The 20,313-nt window shown below is 40.5% G+C and overlaps 4 protein-coding genes across 4 annotated transcripts; 3 read left to right on the top strand and 1 right to left on the bottom strand.

Annotated features, from left to right (window-relative positions):
* Positions 1-40: 40 nt before the first annotated feature.
* LOC111337001 (growth hormone secretagogue receptor type 1-like) lies at positions 41-2,282 on the top strand. Its single transcript, XM_022943215.2, has one exon. The coding sequence runs from the start codon at positions 579-581 to the stop codon at positions 1,749-1,751; it is 1,173 nt and encodes a 390-aa protein (XP_022798950.2). The 5' UTR covers positions 41-578; the 3' UTR covers positions 1,752-2,282.
* A 1,960-nt stretch (positions 2,283-4,242) lies between these two features.
* Positions 4,243-5,274, bottom strand: LOC111337002 (uncharacterized protein K02A2.6). Its single transcript, XM_022943216.2, has one exon. The coding sequence runs from the start codon at positions 5,272-5,274 to the stop codon at positions 4,243-4,245; it is 1,032 nt and encodes a 343-aa protein (XP_022798951.2).
* A 2,750-nt stretch (positions 5,275-8,024) lies between these two features.
* On the top strand, positions 8,025-19,986 carry LOC111337023 (uncharacterized). Its single transcript, XM_088753861.1, has 4 exons — positions 8,025-8,200; positions 14,685-15,334; positions 15,977-18,348; positions 18,815-19,986. The coding sequence occupies exons 2-4, from the start codon at positions 14,929-14,931 to the stop codon at positions 18,935-18,937; spliced, it is 2,901 nt and encodes a 966-aa protein (XP_088609987.1). The 5' UTR covers positions 8,025-8,200; positions 14,685-14,928; the 3' UTR covers positions 18,938-19,986.
* Positions 8,619-10,304, top strand: LOC148734704 (uncharacterized). The gene is made up of 4 exons (XM_088755399.1): positions 8,619-8,642; positions 8,833-9,042; positions 9,162-9,250; positions 9,632-10,304. Exons 1-4 carry the CDS (start codon positions 8,619-8,621, stop codon positions 10,059-10,061), a joined length of 753 nt encoding a protein of 250 aa, XP_088611525.1. The 3' UTR covers positions 10,062-10,304.
* Positions 19,987-20,313: the final 327 nt, after the last annotated feature.

Genomic DNA, 20,313 nt, shown 5'->3' with positions numbered 1-20,313 from the left:
TTTCTTGATTTTTACTTGTTCTCATCTAAAAAAAATCCTGCCTCAGCTGGAGAATTCCCTACGTAAGGAATATCAAAACATGCATAACATAATGATAAAACACACTGAGATAAACACGGCCTCCTTAACAAATTGTATTTTGATGGACTTCAATTATTTTCTCCATTTGCTCCACTTTCATCTGCTTTTGTATCAGTTAAATTGGAAGTCGATATTGTGATGTCGTGGGTCGGCAATTTCAGCATTAGCCCACTGCCAATTTAAACAATATCGCAAATGATCGAACCAACCATCATTGTCTTACAAATAAAACGGCCAATGCAGGCCGTTTCTTTTGCGGGGGAGGTTATTTTTAATTTTAATATCAATTACCATTCCAGGTGCACCCACATTAAATTGTATTCCTTTATTGAAATTTACTGCAAGAGAAGACTTTTCAAATAAATAAGACCCATCCTTAGAACCTTGGTCAGATAAAACAGTGACTTCAACGATACTCAGTGCTACTGTTAAAACATATTTTGAAAATAGTCTTTGGAAAGCTCTTTCGTAGATTGACGAGCATCAAAGCAAAAATAATGGCTGTGAAGACAGCCGTGAGATATTTGTTCGAGAACAGCTCACATACAGCAAACTATACAGCCTCGAGTAACTCCAACCAAGCTTGTGAAAACGCAACCGACTCCACTGTAGAAGTAGCAGGAAAGGCTGTGGCTTATATTTTAATTTTCTTGGTTTCGTTTTTCGGAAATATCTTTCTTCTTTTGGTCTTTTGTAAGAACCAGCAGCTACGAAGATCGATCAACTACTTCGTTTTTAACATGGCTGTTTCTGACCTCCTCAACCCTTTGACCATCATTACCGTAAAGATCGTTGAGATCATTTCAAGATCGAGTTCCTGGAAAGTTGACAGTCCATGGGTGCTGGGAAATATCCTATGCAAACTTGCCTACTTTCTCCCAGATGTTTCTCTTGTGGTTTCCATCGGAAGCCTTCTATTAATATCAATAGATAGGCTCTTCGCTGTCGTATTTCCACTGAAGGCCAAACTTATCACCTCAAAAGTACGACTGATCAGCATTCTTGGCACGTGGCTTGTCGCAATCGCCGTTCATGCGCCTTATTTGTACTTTTTCAGGCTATTCCGTAACGGAAATGAAACTTATTGTTATTTGAACTGGGGACCGACATTCGACCATTTGAAAACACACAGGAAATTTGTGAAGGCAACCTTTATCACTATCATCGTCATTCCATTTTGTATCCTGGCCATTGTGTATAGCACCATCGCATGGACAATACGAAGAAAGAACAAGAAGACTAGAGAAAAACTGTCTTGCCGCCAGGAACACCGTGAGCAACAGTTTAGGAAAATTGTCATATTGGCAATGGCCATCATGAGTTCTTTCTTTTTTTGCATGATTCCACTCCTTATCTATTTATTTCTTCGAGTTTTTCTGTGGAAGGGGGAGGAATCGCCACCCATCTGTGCATTTCAGACGATTATCCCATTTATTTCTGTCCTTCTGCTGCACTCTTGGAGTGCAGTAAATCCCTGCATTTGTTTTATCTTTAGTGGGAAGTACCGCAACGGCCTTAAGCAATGTTTTCATTGGGGTGGCTTAAGTCGCAAGTCATCAAGTTTGCAAGACACCTACAAAATGCAAACAACGACGAGTTACTACCGAAACAGCTCCCTTCAGATCCGCTCAAATAACATACAAATTATCTCGTACAGCAGAAAGACTTAAGCACTATTTATGAATTTTAAAGTCCAAATAAGAAAGTAGGCGGGATATCATTAGATATGCACTTCAACCTTTGAATATCAACCCAGTTGTCTGACATTGATTGTTATGTTTAAAATGATATTCTTTTGATTTCATGGGGAACACTGTGAAGTGTTTAGTTAAGATCTAAGTGCCACGCTCTTAACCGCATGAACCAAAAGGACTTAATGCTCATATCAAGATGTATTTGTTCTCTTCGTCCATTGGTTTCTTATTGCAAGATCATGAAATTGGATCGTGCAGATCTCAGCGGCCGGGCTTCAATTAAGTCACTAATCCTACAGGCATTTGAGGCCATATTTGGTAGGGATGATCTGAGAATTTATTTGCATGTTTAAAAAAGTGTAGGCGTATAGTTATAGACTTAAATGTAAACAGCCTCCAAACAAATAAAGGAATAAATAATAATCACATTTCTGCGCAATCCAAACCACATCCAAGCAACATATAATACAACTGAACCTTTTTTTTTTCAGAACTGACCTTCCTAACGTGCATTAATAAAAATCATAAGTTAATTTGACGTATTCCTTGAGCTTCGCGAAAAAAAATAGTTTTTCCTTGCAGGGCCTGATTCCCTTCCCTCCATCTAGTGTCATGTGATATCAGCAGCTGACAGCTTCGATTCCGATTGGCAGTTTAGGCGACACTCTTTACCATATTTGTCGCCGGTATAATCTTTCTTTCCACCTCCAGCTTGTCTCACATGTCCAATTTGATATTCAAATTTCGTGCGGGTCCATATCACGCCTCCACAGCTGTTGCTGTACGGGGGATCAGGTAGTTAACTGACAATAGGCTTAATATGACTTGCAAACCACCTAAGGCTACGACTGCGAAGGGAGCTGCGATACCCATTTGTTCTCTTCTGTTTCCTTTGATTGGATGGTCTCAATGGGGTTAACCATAAGCCGGATAACGAACAAAACACTTAGACTTTAACCGTAAAAATCGGAATATTTTAAACGTTAGTCGTTAAAAAAGTTAACCTTTTTGACGACAATATTCGTAGAGTGCAGTAAATCGCTGCAATTGTGTTATCTTCAGCGAGAACCATCGCAACGGCCTTAAGCAATGGTTTAATTGCGATGGGTTTAGCCAAAGGATATCAAGTTTACAAGACAACCACCGAATGCAAACGATGACGACGTCCTACCGGAAGACAACCACGAGCTTCAAGTTTAACTCAGTGTCTCGCAATGTTTTGTTAAAACTGAAAGCCCTTTTATTTCTTTGGGAACACTATGTGGAGTATTTGAGTGAGAACGAAGAGCCACACACATGAAACAAAAGGACATCTGATCCTACTCATATCATAAAACATCTTTTCTCTACGTCTGATGGTTTCCCGTTGCCAAATCACGCGATTCGATCGATCTCGTTTAGATCTTAGCGGCAGAGCTACGATTGAGTCATTTATCCTACTTGTAGGCATTCTTCGAAAAGAAGGATGATCTGAGAATCGTTTGTGTATCTAAAAATAGCGTAGGCAAATATAAAACGTTTCAAATAGATAAATAAATGAATGTTTCCCGTTATGCAAAACCACATTTTGGCGAAATCCAACCCACGTTCAAGCAACACTTTTTAGCTTCTTTTAACTAAGCTTGATGGCGTGCTCATAAAAATCGATCGTAAATGAAGTAATTTGAATTGTTCCTCGAGGTTTTCGAAAGATATCCTATTTCATTGTGAAACTTAAGTTCCAGTCCCTCTCCCCACCCTCCTCGCCAGTCCTTTGCACTCGTTGAATTTGACTCGTACCTCTCTCACTTGAACTCTTTTTCTCCCTCTCTCAAACAAACACATTTGTCCAGGCTTCCATCAACTGTTAACTGTATAGACCTTGAAAGCTCAGGATTGAACAAGATTGAATATAACGACCTTTAATGTCAGCCAACGTGTAGAACGTACAAACTACGTATTCCGAGCCGGCCAACTTGTCAGCGGTTGCCAATAATACCATACATTGTTACATGCCCCTTTTTGTTTGTTTGTTTGTTTGTTTTTTAAACAAGCTTATTGTCCTATAGCCTGTAAAACAACAGAAACGAATGACCGTAAATGTTCTTATTCTAAACCACATAGTCTTTAAGGTAAGAGGGTCTCTTGCTTGCCCTTCCTGACCGTGTTAGATTTGGGGTGTCCTGACCTTCTGGAGAAACAACTCCTTTGGTAGGCTGTGTATGTTCCTGTTCACCTTCTGCATCTGGTGAGCCTTGTTCATCCTCTTCATCTTGAGGTGTGCTACGCGGGGTTAGCTTAAGGTGTCTGCGATCTCGGGTCAGTACCCACCCAGTTTCAATTTCTACTTCATAGGATCTGGGTCTGTTGTCGCTCCGGCCAGCTACTGTTGCCTTGCACCACAGCTGCCTTTTGCTGTCAGGTTCTATCATCACTGCCTGTCCGGTGGTTAGTGGTGGAAGGTCTTTGGCCTTAGCATTATAGTACTTTATTTGCTTATCTTTGATCTTACTTCTTTCTTGGGGTACAGAATGTTTAGTTTTGGCTGCAAGAGCTTCTGAGACGTAGGCAAGAGTGTCTTTGTCCGACGGTTTAGTATCTTCTCAGCAGGGCTTGTAGTCATCCTCTGTGTAGGTGTATTCCTCAAGTCGAGCAGGGAAAGATAAGCATCCTCATGTGCGAACAGTGCACGATTTACTAGACGTTTAGCTGTCTTCACTGCACTTTCTGACATTCCATTACTTTGCGGATGTTTAGGAGAGGATGTGATGTGTTTAAAGCCCCATCTCTTACTGAAGTTTTTTAACTCCTCTGAAAACTGGGGGCCGTTGTCCGACATGACTGTGTCTGGTATGCCATAGCGTGCAAAGTGTGCCTTTACTTTATGGATGACATCTCTTGAGGTTGTGTCTTGGAGGTAGTCTACCTCAGAGAAATTTGAGTAATAATCAACAGTCACTAGGTATGTTCGTTGATTAAAGTCGAAGAGATCAAGACCAACTTTAGACCAAGGATGGTCCTTGACTTCGTGACGTATCATTGTTTCCTTTTGCTGTTTGGAACCAGTGGAAAGGCATGTTTCACAGGACTGTATGTAGTCCTTTACCTGTGCATCCATTCCAGGCCAGTACAGAGAGACTCGGGCCCTCCTGAGGCACCCCTCCATGCCGATGTGTGACGAGTGTATTCGCTTAATCATGTCTTTCCTCAGGTTGAGGGGAACGACAACTCTTTCTCCTCTGTAAATAACCCCCTGTTGTGCAGCGAGTTCATTACGAAAGTTGAAGTATGGTCTTAGTGATGGCTCTGCGTCATCTCTCTTCGCTGGCCATCCGCTACAAATCATTCTTTCCAGTTCTACGAGTACAGGGTCTTTCTTGGAGTGTTCAGCAATATCTTCTAGATGCAAGGCAGTTAGGTAGCCAAAGTTAGTGGCATTGATCTTTGTAAGTTCCTCTGTAAAGGCACTCGGAGCTTCCCCGGTATGGTAGGCTCTACTCAAGGTGTCGGCTAAAAACATCTCAGTCCCTTTCAGATACCTTAGATTTACGTCATATTAATGAAGCCGAAGTAACATTCGCTGCAGTCTCTTTGGTGCCATGTGTAGAGGTTTCCTTACAATTGACTCCAGAGGTTTGTGGTCAGAGTTAACTACCACCTTTCGACCATAGGTGTAGTAGTGGAATCGTTCCATCCCATAAACAACAGCCAGTAGCTCTTTCTCAATAGGCGCATATCCCATCTCACATGCTGTTAAAGCCCGGCTTGCAAAAGCTATGGGTTGTCCTTGTTGCAGAAGTGCAGCACCTAAGCCTTTGTCTTAAGCATCACACTGTAGGGTCAGTTCTTCTTCAGGGTTGTAGTATCGCAGTACTGGGGAGTTGGTGACAAGCAGCTTGATCTCTTGGAAAGCTCTTTCATGGGCCTCAAGCCAGCACCACTCGGTTTCCTTCAATGTTAATTGGCGTAGGGGCTCACACACTTCACTCAGTTTGGGCAAGAACTTACTTAGATAGTTAACAAGGCCAAGGAATCGCTGCACACCTTTGACATCTGTAGGTTTGGGCATCTCAGTAATGGCACGAATTTTCTCAGGGTCTGCCTGTACTCCATTGGCAGTTAGTAGATGGCCTAGGAAGCCCACTTCAGATTTCTTAAGCTGGATCTTATCTTTATTAAGTGTGGTGTTTTGCTCTTTACATCTTTCCATTAGAGCTCGCATGTTTTTGTCATGGTCGACCACGGCTTCATGCTCTGTATCACCCTCTCCATAAATTAGGATATCATCATGCACTGATATCACACCAGGAAGACCTTCAAGCGCTTCATGCTGTCACCTTTGAAATTCTTCCGGTGCAGATGATATACCGAATGGCATCCGTAGCTATCGATATCTGCCTAAAGGGGTGTTGAAGGTGGTCAGGTCGGCACTTTCATCGTCCAGACGAACCTGCCAGAAACCACACTTCATGTCAACTGTACTAAAAACTTTGGCCTTGTTTAGCCTAGGTAGTATATCATCCATAGTTGGTATCGGGTAGTGGCTTCGTTGCAGAGCACTGTTTAGATCCTTTGGATCTGTGCAGATTCGGATAACTCCATTTGGCTTTGGTGCAGTCACCATGCTTGAAACCCACTGGGTAGGTTTAGATATGGGCTCGATAATCTCTAAATCTGTCAGTCGTTGGAGTTCTGCCTCTACCTTTCCTGTCATATACAGGGGTACTTTCCGTGGAGGATGTACTACAGGCTTCACAGATGAGTCAACAGTTAGGTGATAGTTGCCTGGCATACATCCAATGCCTTCAAATACTTGCGGATACTGTTTCAAAAGCGATTCTTTGGTTACTACTGTCTGCTCTACATTTACACTTTTAATGTTCTCTCCTAGCACTTTGATCAGCTCCATTTGCTGAATAGCTTTGTTACCAAGAATTGGAGTAGGAAGAGCCTGGGAGAACTTCAAAATTAACCAGATATCTACTACCATTCTTTGGGTTTTGTCATCTTTACTTTGCAATGACCTACGGGTTTCACGGTTGTACCATTATATATAGAGAGATATATGCTTGTTTGGGTGATCTCTGCATCACAATGGCTACGCTGAAGGACCTCAGAGGTAATGACGTTGCAGGTTGCACCTGAGTCCAGCTGGAAATTAACGTCTGTGTTGTTGATAGACATAGTTGCAAATAATTTTTTGCCGTAACTGTCCTTAACTGAGTATACAGTGTTTGAGTGAGTACCGAGCGTACTTATTTCCTCGTAGTGTTGACCTTCAGCGGCATAATCATTATCATCATGAAAAGATCTTACCTGCCCTTGTCCAGGAGGCTTGTTACTTGTGGCCTTTCCACAACATACAGCAAAGTGATTTGCTTCTTTGCAACAATTACAAGTTTTTCCATAAGCAGGACATTTAGCTTTCACAAGCTCATGCAGTCTCCCACAGTATAAGCATGCTTTGGTAGGCTTTGACTCAGTGTGCTTGTCCGACTTGTGGCTTTGAGATGTATAAAGCTTTCTTGAGTTGATTCTGCTTAAACTATCAGTGTTATCAAGGGACTTGTTCCGTTAGTTTGACAGTTCTGAAGCCCTACATATGTCGATGCATTGCTTTAGGTTGAGATTAGGCTGTCTGAGTAATCTCTCTCCTAGAGTGGAGCTGGATAATCCACAAACAATTCGATATCTGAGTAAGGAATCTGCGAGTGTTCCAAAGTCACAGGTTTAATTGAGAACTCTCAATTCTGTAAGGTACTTATCAAAGGATTCTCCTGATTCCTGGTTCCTTGTAAATAAATTATGCCTCTCCACGGTCTCATTCTTTTTTGGATCACAGTATTCTCCAAACGCCTGAATTAATTCATCAAGTGTTCTGTCGTTTTCCTCGGTTTCGAACTGCAAAGTCTCGTAGATTTCTCGTAGATTTTGTTGCGACAAGCTAAAAGGATCTTTAATCAGAAATTGGTTAAAAAAACTTATTTACAAGAACGAAAACCGCTTGCAAGGTGAATATGCACTCAAGTTTCACAGCAATTACGTTTGCTGCACACGTTTATTGCAGTTGTATATGAAAAAGTCACCTCAAGAAAGACTATTATCATTTCTATTTATTAGAGGCTTAAACAACATTAAAGAGGTAGTATTGCGTGACTCTAAATGCGAATTAATTATGCAAATTAAGCAACCTCGCTACTGAACTGGAGACAATACAGCTTTGTCAATATGTTGTTCTGAGGTATGGGATGGAACTCCTTTTCTTCTTGAGTTTTATCGCTCTGCAAGGAAAGCAATAGACAGGAATTGTACAGAGCATGTATCAGTTTGTTATCTAAGGTACAAACAGCTGACTACAATTACTTTGGGAAGAATTTTATTCCTTCCTATACCGAAGCCCATGTTTTAATTACTTCCGCCATAGCTACTTCGTCCTTCGTAACAAGGTATATTTTGATTGTGAACCTTTGTTTGAAATTTCAAGGATATTTCCCATGTTGAAACATAAACATCGAAGAAACAAGCATACTATTGTTTCTTGTCGTTCACGAGATATTTCTACAAACATTTAAGATAACATTGTATCAGACACTACTTGGTACACAAAGAGCATCAGAGCCAATAGGCAAATAATTATATGGGAACCTACAAGCAAATGAGAGTTATACTGTTTTAAAATACTAGCCTTGGGGATGTGAGCCTTTTTTGTACTTTAATCGAGTAGAAGAGTGTTCTGAATTTGTGTGAAACCATTTTCTTTACTGCTTTAATTAGTTCAGAAAACAGACGCCGTGATGCGATAAGCTGATCTTTGGTCAGCGAGGCCTTAGGTGTATTATTCTATCGTGATGGTATGTTTTTGTGATGATAGCGTTGTTTCCTTTGGAAGTATAGCAATCTCTTCTAATTAATTGCTTTTCTCCTATCGATGTGAAGTGCTGTACATCGATTTTGTGCTGAAAATTACTTCCCCGGCTTCAAAGAGAGAACCATGTGGACCGTCTCCTACGTCATCACATTACCAGAAATCGGAGTCATTTTGTTCACACGATATTTTCTGAATGCGGTGTACTCTTAGTTGAATGGAGCATGCCCGGAGGTATCGGATTACCTGAAAGAATATGGCAAGATCGTTCGAAGCGAAGAACGCGTAAATTATGTTGCTCTGAATAATCTTTCTTCGGCGGATTTTGAACCTTTTTCTACATGCAAAAGAAATTATAAACCCGGGGCAAAATTATATCAAGTGGAGAGACTTGTCAGCAAGCGGAAATCGTCGAGTAAGGAGGTATGAATTAATTTATATGAAGCTCGTCAGCAAGTAATTCAATGTGTTTATTATTAAACAGAGCTATACGTGTTTTCTTAGTAAGCACTAAGATGATGTGTAATTTCACCTTTATACAGGATGATGAATATCTGGTAAAATGGAAAGACTGGCCGGCCTGGACAAGCTCGTGGGAACCGTCTAATCACTTGTCTGATGAGTTAATAAGGTCAAACTGTTGTGCAATAAGCTTACGCTTAAATAATAATTTTTTAGTTCTTGGTTATCCCTTTAGGCCCCAGTAATGGTGTCTTGGTATATTGTGCAACAGGCCCAGTAATAGTTCCCTGCATTAAATGTTTCCTTACAATGTTACTGCCTAATCAAACAAACAGGTCATAAAAATGAAGGAAGTGATCACCAAAGGTTAATATTTCTTGATGTTTAAACTTTTCTTGATACCAGATATAAGAAATGTGGAGAAAACGTTGAGGAGAATATGCATAGTCAAATCTGGGCTTAAAGGGTTACATGTTATTTGATGTTTATAGTGGCCTTAAAAACTAAAATATTATTTTGATATTTTTTTTTCTGTAACTAAATCTTACAGGGGTTACTCTAATCCAAAGATCAGCAAAGAAAGACTAGAGAAGGCTGCTGATGTTTTCACATATGCAATTTTAGGTATTCTTAAAAGCAAGGCGGTGAAGGCAACCTATTCAGTGGAAGTTGCCATTGACCATGATATCATTAGATATATATTTAGAGGACATGGAACATTGTCAGGGGATGGGATTTCGATGCTCTATGAACTGAGTGATTTCAGTAGGTTTTGCCTTCCATTGTACTGGTATTATTATTTAAATGAATTAGGACAAGGTAGTGCTGTACGTTTTCCCCTGAAGTTAAAACTAGTGCTGAAGTTTTCAAAGAAACGTTGTACCTTTTCAAAAGGTGCACTTAGACAGGCATCCAGGTCTCCAGTAGAAAATGTTCTTATTACAGTAAATAGAAGGGCATGTGACGGACATAACATCTAATTTAGAAAAAGATTATTGTTTTGAATGAATGTCAGGTCAAAGTTGTTGAGATTTGTTTCACTTTTAGTTTTCTCTGCTTTAATTAAAGTTTACCTATGATAGACACAAAATAAGAATATGTAAGGGTAAATACTTTAGTAATACTATCTTTAACTGAAATTACTTGTAATTCTAACTAAATCTAAAGATATAACAGGTTTTCTTGTAAGAAAAGGTAAATATATCTCAGTGCATTTTGTCATACACATTTTGTCAAAATTGTTCTTTTGTCAGGAGGGAGCGGGGGTCAGCCATTATCTTGAATTAATTTGCTCATTTAGGGGGGTATTTTTCAAGAGTTCAATGAGTTCTCTCTTTTTCAGTTTGGCCAATCCCTTTACTTGAATATTTTTTGATTTTATCCTTTCTTTAAGTTGAGAAACACACAGTTTGCCAATGTCTTTTTCTTGTTCTGTGAGCTCATCTGAAGGGCCTGGCTCTTCACTTGTGATCACTTGTGATCTCTGCCTTTTTTTCAGAGTTTCAACTATGCCTTCTTCCCAGTAATTTTTGTTTTGTTTGTTATACTTTCGTTTCTCTCTTTCATAACCTTGTAATGCTATGTGCCTTGATTCTGACTGAAGAACATCTCTTGCAACATCCCATTTATTGGATTTCTGGAAAAATATCCTCTTTGCATCATCATTGCTCTTTTCCACCCCTTGCCCTGTGAATTGCTTCATGGTGGAAAAAATTTTATGACATGTGGCACATGGTAGGGTATTGTGTGCATGTATGGGGTAACTCTCTTTTTGTCATAATTCATTCTCTTTCCAGCCAGTGAGCAAAACAGGTCAATGAACTTTTTCCCCTTTTGTTCAACTTCAAGATACTGTCCAGCTTTTGTATCATAGTCACTGATTATGTTATAGAGTTTGTGGAAATCTGACCAAAGCTGGACTACTGTTTGTCTTCTTTCAGGGTAGAGAATGTCATTTTTCGCAAGTTGGGCTGGAAGGAGTTCCATCATTTTTTTCTTGTCAGATCCAATGAGACTTGTCCATTCATACGAACCACTGCCCTTTCCATCAGAATTTTTTTTTCCCAAATAGAAAATGGAATGCCAATTTTATTGATAGTAGAAACAAGAGATTCCAGGTAGATCCCTTTTTTCTCCCCTCTCTTTTTTCTCATGTCAGCCTTGCCAACTCTCTCTATTACCTCTGTGATGATGTTTTCTGTCAGGCGATCAGTAACTCTCATCATCAGTTGCGGCTCATCTAATATTATGTGATCAAGTTCAATGTTGAACAAGGGTTTATTAATCACAGAATATTTTTTTAAGGGGCAGCATTGATTTAATGTGATCCAGGGTTCTCTTCATCTCTCCCTAATTGTAATGGTCAAGAGGCTTTGATGTGTCCCACCTATCTAACTTGTGAATCAAACACCACAGGCAAGCATGAGTGAAAGTGTCACCACTGAGGCCCATAACCATGAGCAGGAATTTATAGTCTCCTCCCAGAAACATTTCAATTTTTACTTGTTTCCCATCAACATTAATGAAACCAGCTTCCAAGACAGTGTTGATTTCATTGATGGCTGATGAAAAAGAGTGTTTAAGAGTGTCATATTTTTCTAGGCCATTGACAATAGCAATTGTTCGGTTTCCTCTTGAAGACATGACTTTCTCAGCACTTTGCAAGAGGGAAAACGACAGGATCATGAAGTTTGTGCTTCTTGACGTTTTGGCCCCATCTCCACTAATCTTTACCTTAACATGCTCATTTATATCAAATGAGGGATCATTTTTCTGAAGGTCTTTTATGTGAGCTTTTAATGTCTCTGTAGATGATATTTGAACACCTGGATAATGCCCAGGAACTCTTTCAATTGTGCAAATGTCTTTGAGCTGCTTTCGTTTTTGCTTTATCAAATATGATTTGGGCAACTCATCACACATTATTGTCAGTTCATGGTAAAGTTCATCGCTTGCACAAAACTTATCTAATAAGTAGAGGACTTGTTCCACTTTATCATCATCTTCCATCTCAGAACCTGCCACCGGTGTTTCTCTGTGCTCCAAATCAATGGTGTATGTCTTTCCATGTTTTTGGTCCACACCTTTTAAACAAGTCAACTCCAGACCGTAAGACTCCATAAACCAGAGTGCCACCTGAGCTCTGCTTTTCAGTTCCTTTAGTCTCCTGGACCTTTGCTTTAAGCCAAGCTCTCCAAGTTTCTTGCCAGTACATCCTACGTCACCAAGTCTTCCTTCTAAGGCATTAATGTGACGCTGCAGCTCTTGATTTTGCTCAGTCAGTTTGGCTATGTCTTTTTCCTTCTCCCTTTAGGCATTCATCTTTAACTCCCAGGGTCTCCTGCAATGCCTCCACCAGTTCTGTCTTTTTTTGCTCCAAGTATTCAACTTTTCTTTTCCATTCTTCAATCTCTTGTCTTGTGCAAATAAGTTCTTCCTCAACACCCTCTAACGAGACGATTTCATCTTTGAAAATACTAAGTTTGTATTTTTTTTTTTGGTGAAGCTCACCCCTTTCTCTACTATTTCTGGCCTTTTTGTAAGTGGATTTCACCTCTCCTGCCTTCCTAGCTAAGATGCCATTTATTCACTGCCCAGAGTCTTGGCTTATTTGTACGCAATGTCCCGGGATTAACTCAATGGCAAGACTGATGTAATCTAGGGCAGTTGCTTCGGGATCGGTTTTGTCAGTGACTTTTCCATGCCATTCTTTCAACAAGCAATACGGAATTTCAACTGCTAAAGCTAGTTTAGTTGCATCGACATCATTCCGGTTCTTGAATTTTTTGTGAGGGCTACTAATTCGGAGTTTGGTATCCGTTTTCTGCCGTTCGCGATCGCTCAAGAAGTTGGACATTTTTTTTTTTTTATTAAAGTTTACTTTCTCAACCAAAGTTCGTTCCAGCTTCGCAAATTTATATTTAAGCGAGCCTGCTAAATCAATGCCCAGCGGATTTAATCTTAAAGCTGCCTGGTTACATGTGCTTTAACATGGCTTCCAAAATAGGGCAAGTAATTCATGGCAGTCTCCATATAGACTCCCTGTTACCCAGTCTCCGTATAGACTCCCTGGTACCCATTCTCCCTGTGTACCCTGTGTACCCTGTGTATCCATGTGTACCCTGTGTACCCATGTGTACCCTGTGTACCCTGTGTACCCATGTGTACCCTGTGTACCCTGTGTACCCTGTGTACCCTGTGTACCCTGTGTACCCTGTGTACCCTGTGTACCCAAAAACGGTTGGGCCACGCATACATTTCCCTCCTTTAGGAGTTTATTTCAAAATTCCAGACGAGCATCCCAGTCCATTTTATATGGGATCTCCCCCCCGTGCTAATAAAATCATAATAAGTTATTCATAATTCATTTGTGAACGTACAAAACGGGATTGTGTTCGGCCAGAGAGCTTCCATTGATTCCAACTGATGTTTGCCAGGTTTCCTGTATACATGGTATACAGGGTACACTTGGGTATACATGAATATACTTGGGTATACGTGAATATACAGGGTGTACAAGGTACACAAGGTAGACAGAGTATACGAAGTATACAAAGATATACATGATATAAATGGGTACAAAGTGTATAATGGGTAAACAGGGTACAGAGGGTATAAATGGGTACACAGGATACACAGGGTACACATGGGAACACAGGATACACAGGGTACACATGGGTACACAGGGTACACAGGGTACACAGGGTACACAGGGTACACAGGGTACACAGGGAGAATGGGTAACAGGGAGTCTATACGGAGACTGGGTAACAGGGAGTCTATATGGATACTGCCATGAATTACTTGCCCAAAATAGTGGAGAAAGAGATAATCATAGTCGAACGTTTTAGCAATTTCGTACAAAGTCGCACAATGGCGGTCAAGAGTATAGGGGCAAAATATATCACTATCAAACCTTTAAATTTGTCCGAGGGTTTTCATCGAGTTGCGGAATATCTCGAACCAAATCTGGGGCATTAATTCATCACGAAGCGATGGAGATCGAGGGAAGATGTCCCTAGGCAAGATTTGAGCTCCAAAATGGAGTTTTTGGTATGTAATATTTACCAAAATTATAGAGCTTATGAGACATTAAGCGACTGTTTACCAGTAAATTTTGAATCGCGATTTGTCCGAACTTATCTTTCATTAAACACCTAAAAAGTCATATTGTGAGAACACCAAAACATTGCTCGTTCGATTGAGATCAAGGGAAGCAGGCTAGTTTTTCTAATATGCGTGATATCTGAATTTTTTTATATTATGCCATACAATCCTTTGTAATCGTGGGCTGCCATTTTTAAAGTTCGCTGGAGAAGAAATTTGATCGATGTCTCCGATTACTGGTACAGTGAAGATTAATGTTAATTGTCTTCAGTTTCGTTTTAATGAAATATTCTCTTCGCATTTTGCACTAATCCCTTCTGTAAGATAAGAAAAGTTACAGGGGCGAGATCCTCGGTAGGCGAAACGTTTAACTCTTCATTTATTACTGAACAAATCATTTGGATTATGTAATGTTGCCGTCGTTCCGCCGTTATGGACACATCTGTGATTATTATGTTTCAGCTCATCATGGCATCTGCACTATTTTCGTCCACCAGAGAAACAACTAATTATGCTCGGTTATGCCGCCTTCTCGTCGATGTAGGAACAGACGTTTTGCGAAAGGTGTTTGATCGAATTCACCCACCAAACAGCCTGCACACAGTGTTAGCACAGAGTGCAGTTTCAAGTACACTGCTGACACTTAGAAAGAAGAGAATAATCAGTCCAACTCAGTGGAGCAAACTTTATCCTACCAATCCCGCTTCTGTTTCGTCTGTCGACTTTGACGTAACCCTTCTGATGGTTCTACTCAGGAATATCTGCATGTTGCTCCGACCTGCCACTGGCTGGGATGTTCTTCCGAAGTTAGCAGACACAAGTTTAGAGGCCGACATTGCTCGGGTCAAGTACTACAGAAACACAGTCTATGCTCACGTCAGCGTGGCGTCCATTGACGATGCAAGCTTTATTCGCTACTGGCAGGAGATCAGAGATACGCTGGTGCGGCTGGAAGGAGCAAGTTCAAATTATGGAGGTACCATTGATCGTCTTGCGAATGAGAGCATGGACCCTGAAAAAGAAAAGCTTTATCAGGAGCTGTTCAAAGAATGGAGGAATGAGGAGGAAAGCGTGAAAGGCAAACTAGATGAGATAGACAGAAAACTATCGGATTTGACCAATTCGGAGAAAAAGATGCGGTTAGCAAGTAAGTAATATAAAAGTCACTTTTGAAAGGTTTGAGTAGTTTTACTGTACCCTTCGTGTGCAATTTTCATCTACAAAATTAGCACCTTTTGAGTTTCTCTTTCCCCTCTTCCCTAATACCGTCTCTCCTTACTTTTCTTCCTTCTTCCCCTTTTTTCGCACCTCTCCCCTTCCTACTTCTCTCCGTTCCTTTTCCTTTTCTCTTTCCCTTTCTTTCTCCTTTTCTTTTTCCTATTTTTTCTCCTTTTCTTTTTGCTTTCCTTCACGCCTCACGTCTTTCCTTTCTCTTCCTTATATTTATTCCCTTCCTTTTTATCTATTCTTGTGGGTGGTACATCATAATGTTTAGTAACTTACCTAGAGTGAAGATAAGCAAAAGAGGCTCTTATTCTATCAACCCCATTTTTAGTACGTCGTTATTGTTTGTTCCATTGTTTATATATTTACTTTTTAGTAATTTGATGATTATTTACCATTTACTCCTCGGCCTAAGACACACCACACCCTAACAAGGGCTAAATATGGGAGGAGAAGGAGGGTTTAGGGGAAAAGATTGAAGTGAAGGAAATTGTGAGTAGGGGTTTGGGTGTGGATGAATGAAAGTGAGGGGTTTTTTATTTCTTTTTTCTTTTTTGACTTCTAGTACCCTTCGATCTTAAGCAGTACCAGAAACAGCTTAATTCATTTTACCGCACAATTTGCAAAGTAAAATTAATTCCTTGGAAGCCAAGTTCTGCAGTTTATATCAATGAAATTTACACAAAGTTGTCATGGCAAAGGGAAGAAAGGAGACCCAGCGAAGTGAGTCAAGTGGAGCTAGAAGACTACACTGATATGTTTAAGAGTTGTGGGCCTTTCGACGAACCAAACCGAATATTGGTGTTTGGGCCACCAGGCATAGGGAAGACTACATTTGCCAAAAGAGTTGTTTTCGACTGGTTACGTCGAGAAAAGAAAATCCTCAAAAAGTTTGAGCTTGTGCTTCTTATAAAGCTGCGAGATGTGTGTGAATTGCATACTCTGCCAGATATTTTGACGGCTGCAAGACTGTTACCAGCTGATGGCACAATCTCAGTTGAGAGCTTGTACGAGTACATTCAAGAGAACCAAGAAAAAGTTCTGCTGGTCGTGGATGGTTATGATGAGTACTTCTGTCCAGGATACTCACCTGTCCGTGCCCTCTGGGAGGGTAGTTTGCTTAGGAGTTGTTCTGTCATTGTCACAACGCGGTTGGAAGAGGCAGAAGAATTGATGGAATCCAGTCACGTTGGATGCCAGATTAATGGGTTTGTCAGTGGTATTCAACTAAGAAAGTTTGCAAGAAAGTTTCTGAAAGATGAAGAAGACGTTGCTAGGTTTGAGAGACATCTAGAGGAAAAAGGCCTCAGAAACGTTGCAGAAATACCACTTCTTCTAGTGATGCTGTGCTTACTTTGGAAGGAGGAAGGTCACAAAGGACATCTCAAATCACGCGCCAGTATCTACATTCATTTCATTCAGATGTTACTGGGTCACATGACTGCTAAAGAAGCATATGCAAAGAAATTCCGTGAAGTAGATGACTACAAAGAAGATCTCTTGAAACTGGGAAAACTTGCATTTGACGCCCTGAACCAAGGTTCTCTCTTTATACACCACAGCGAACTACTTGATGACATTTTAACCAAGGAACTGATTGACATGGGTTTATTTCAATCTCTGAATGTCTCAAGTCTGAAGCCTGAGAAGAAGGTTTTTTTCATTCATAAGTCCGTCCAGGAGTTCCTTGCGGCTTGGTACGTCAAGGAGGAACTTGCATCTTCGAGAAATAAAAGTCCGAGCTGTCTCACCGAGGATGAATCTTCCGAAAAGGTTGTGAAGATGATTGAAGTATTCAAATTTGTCAATGAATTGTCTGGAGAAGCCTCAAGTATAGTCCTCAAGCACCTGGAGACGGTAGCAAAGAAAGAAAGACTGACGGAAAACATTCCCAGCGAGACACCTTCATTTGAAGACTTTTCAGAGAAACAAAGGCATTTTCTTGCACTGTGTTCACACAGCTATTTTTGCTTATCAGTCGAGAAGAGAAAAGATCTTTACTCCATGTATCTGTCTTGTACCGGAGGCTTTTTACTGATAGACTCAGATCAACTCCATATTACTGCCAGCGAGCATTTGCTGAAATGCTCCCAACCACCAAACTATGTATTTTTTACCGGTAGCAAGCATCCAGACCGAGACTATCGCGACCTGATCACCGTTTTAGAAGATTTGAATGGGATTTTTGTTAGCTCTTCAGGTGAAGAGACAGCCTCGATGTTTCTCAAGAAGTATAATCCACAGACAGTGGAACAATTTTTCTTGAAGAGAGAAAATAATTCGTTCATGTATCTTTATTTTTCTCGCATTTGTAAAAGGTATGATCACACCTTGCCTATCGAAATGATCCAAGATGTCACTCAGTCACCTGCATCCGATCAGACAAAGACGATCTCATTCGGCGACCGGTCAAATGGACCAAACAACACAGCGTTGCTGTTGACAGAGAACACCGATAGCTCTCCTGTTCCCCCTCGTCATTGCCTTTCATTAGCCTCAGAGATCAGTATTGATTGTTTAAAAGAGCGAGAAATGAAGATGCTCATAGAGGCCCTTCCTTATGTGATTTCACCCCGAGTCCTGGCCATGAATGTTCCAGTGGGTAAATTGTATGATGCCCCCACATTGGAGACGCTGGTGTATCATCTCAACTTTACAAACAGACTTGATACATTAGGACTATGTCGTTTCAATATCACTGCAGGGCCAGCTGCTGCCATCGCCAAATCTTTCCAACGGGCACCTAACTTGCGTGAGCTTTACCTGTCACACAACCCCCTTGGTGACGGACTAAACACTCTTATGGAACATATCCATTTGGTTCCTCACCTAGAAACTCTTCGCCTTGGAGGTGTGAAGATGAGTAAGGAACAAGTGGAAGATTTGACCAGAGTAGTGCGTAAGAGTAAGATCACTAGTCTGGGGTCGTGTTACCATGTGAGTTTAGAGATGGTAATAGTTCAAATGAGGAAGTAGTCGAGTGAATCATTTAGACTATCCAATCCTGCAGTGTGTGATTAATTTGAGATTAGGAGCACGATGGCCGGTAAACTGTACAACACAAAGTCCTTTTAATAATTATTTGTGTCAATACCAAAATACTAGAAACTCAGACATGAATTAATCAGTAAATGTCAGCCTTAGGCACAGCTTCGAAGCAAGAGTCTAGCTTTTGAGCTGAACCTTGACAACTTGCTCAGTTAGGTTTGATTGGCTAACATTAGTGAGGTAGTTTAATCTTATTGGCTCGCAGTATTAAGTACTGGTATCTGCCCTTCGTTACTGCGTTCGCAATTAGTAAGTAAGAAGTATATTATGTCAACGTCGTATTATTTTTTGCCATTAAGGACCACAAATAAATATGACCTTCAGTAACGAAAAGGATATTTTCTTTTTCTGATAGGAGGAGAAAGGAAACCCTAAGCCTGAGTGCGAGTGGCCAACAGACGATTTTTGGAAAGGAAAATGGTGGTACAAATCAGAGGATGAACTAGAAACTGGGACGGAGGACGAATTTGAGCCTTAAACAGAAGGCAAGCTGAAACCTGAGACAGAGGACAAGTGAAAGCCTGTGACATGAACCAGATTCGTTTCCTGCCGAAGGCAAACTGAATATTGTTGATTGATTCCCAACACGAAGTCGCGGGGAATTTTCGACGAAGTTCTCTTGGCCTGAGGCATATCGTTTTGCACGTTAATTGTAGGTGACTCAGTTCGAAGCAACTGTATTTTCTTATTTTGGTTTTTGTTTTGTTTTTGTTTTTTTTATCATAGTTTCTTTGCTGCCCTTCAAGAACAGTTGAAACAAACAAACAAGCAAAGAAAATCGCCCTTTTAAAAATAATGCTCCAGTGTCATAATCACCTCTTTCTGGGTGATTGTATGACGTTATCCCCCAATCAATAATCTTCGAAAATACTATTGCGTGTAAAGTTGAGAACTGTATCAGAACCCAGTGGAGGGAGAGCTGGGGTATACTGAGTCAGCGAGGAAGAAAATTGGACAAAATCCTTTCCTTTTAATAGTTCGTTTTCTTCTAGTGAAAGATTATTTGGTTAGGGCATTTTTGTCTCGTAAAAAAAGTGAATTTGCAGAGGAGGATACAACCACATATTTTCAAAATGAGAAAAAGGAAACTTTTTTGGCTTACATTCCGGATCTTAAAACTTCGTGAGCTTGAAAATTTGTCCTGGTTTACCTCCCATGCACTATTGCAAATTACAGTGAAACCTGTATTAAGTGGACCTGGCATTAAGTAGATATGCTGTATGAATCTGACACTACCAAAGTTTTCCTGTTCTGTTAGTCTTGTAGAAGTCGAACTCTTATTCAATGCAATTGTTTCATTCATCAACCTCGCCCTTAGGGCTTTTCCCTTGTAAATTGGTTAACGGCCAATTCCAAGGAAAAAGTCGTGGGAACGAGGTTTTCGGTCACGAGTCGTAAAGGCCATAAGAACTTAAATTTTTAATTTTTCTTGTGAAAAACCTGCGATTGCAATATGATTTTGTAACCCAGGGTCTCAGTTTGCGTATTATACCTCAAGTTTATTAAAGCAGTTCTCGATTTAGAATAGTTCTTGACTCAGTAATGCTTTGCATCTTCGGTTTTGATATGAATGGTGCGACTCATCTCTGCGGGCGAACCGCATTAACTCCAGCTGTAGGAACCCTTCCTCTTTATGAGCCCACGTACAATAAGCTGTCTGACCGTTTCAAAAACCTGACACAATGCCCCTTACCAATCAGATGCAAATATAACATGACAGTGATATGGCCGTCAGCGTTTTCCGCCTTTTTGAAATCAAAGGATCATAGACGACCATAATGCATTATGCGCACATGCTGGGAGTCCTCTTCGCAGTTTTCGACCAGCGAACGCTGGGTTCTTGCATGCGTGTCC

Source organism: Stylophora pistillata, chromosome 3 (assembly GCF_964205215.1).
Source record: "Stylophora pistillata chromosome 3, jaStyPist1.2, whole genome shotgun sequence".
Classification (NCBI taxonomy): Eukaryota; Metazoa; Cnidaria; class Anthozoa; order Scleractinia; family Pocilloporidae; genus Stylophora; species Stylophora pistillata.
The sequence above is the reverse complement of the archived record's forward strand: the minus strand, read 5'-3'. Positions and strand labels throughout refer to the sequence as shown.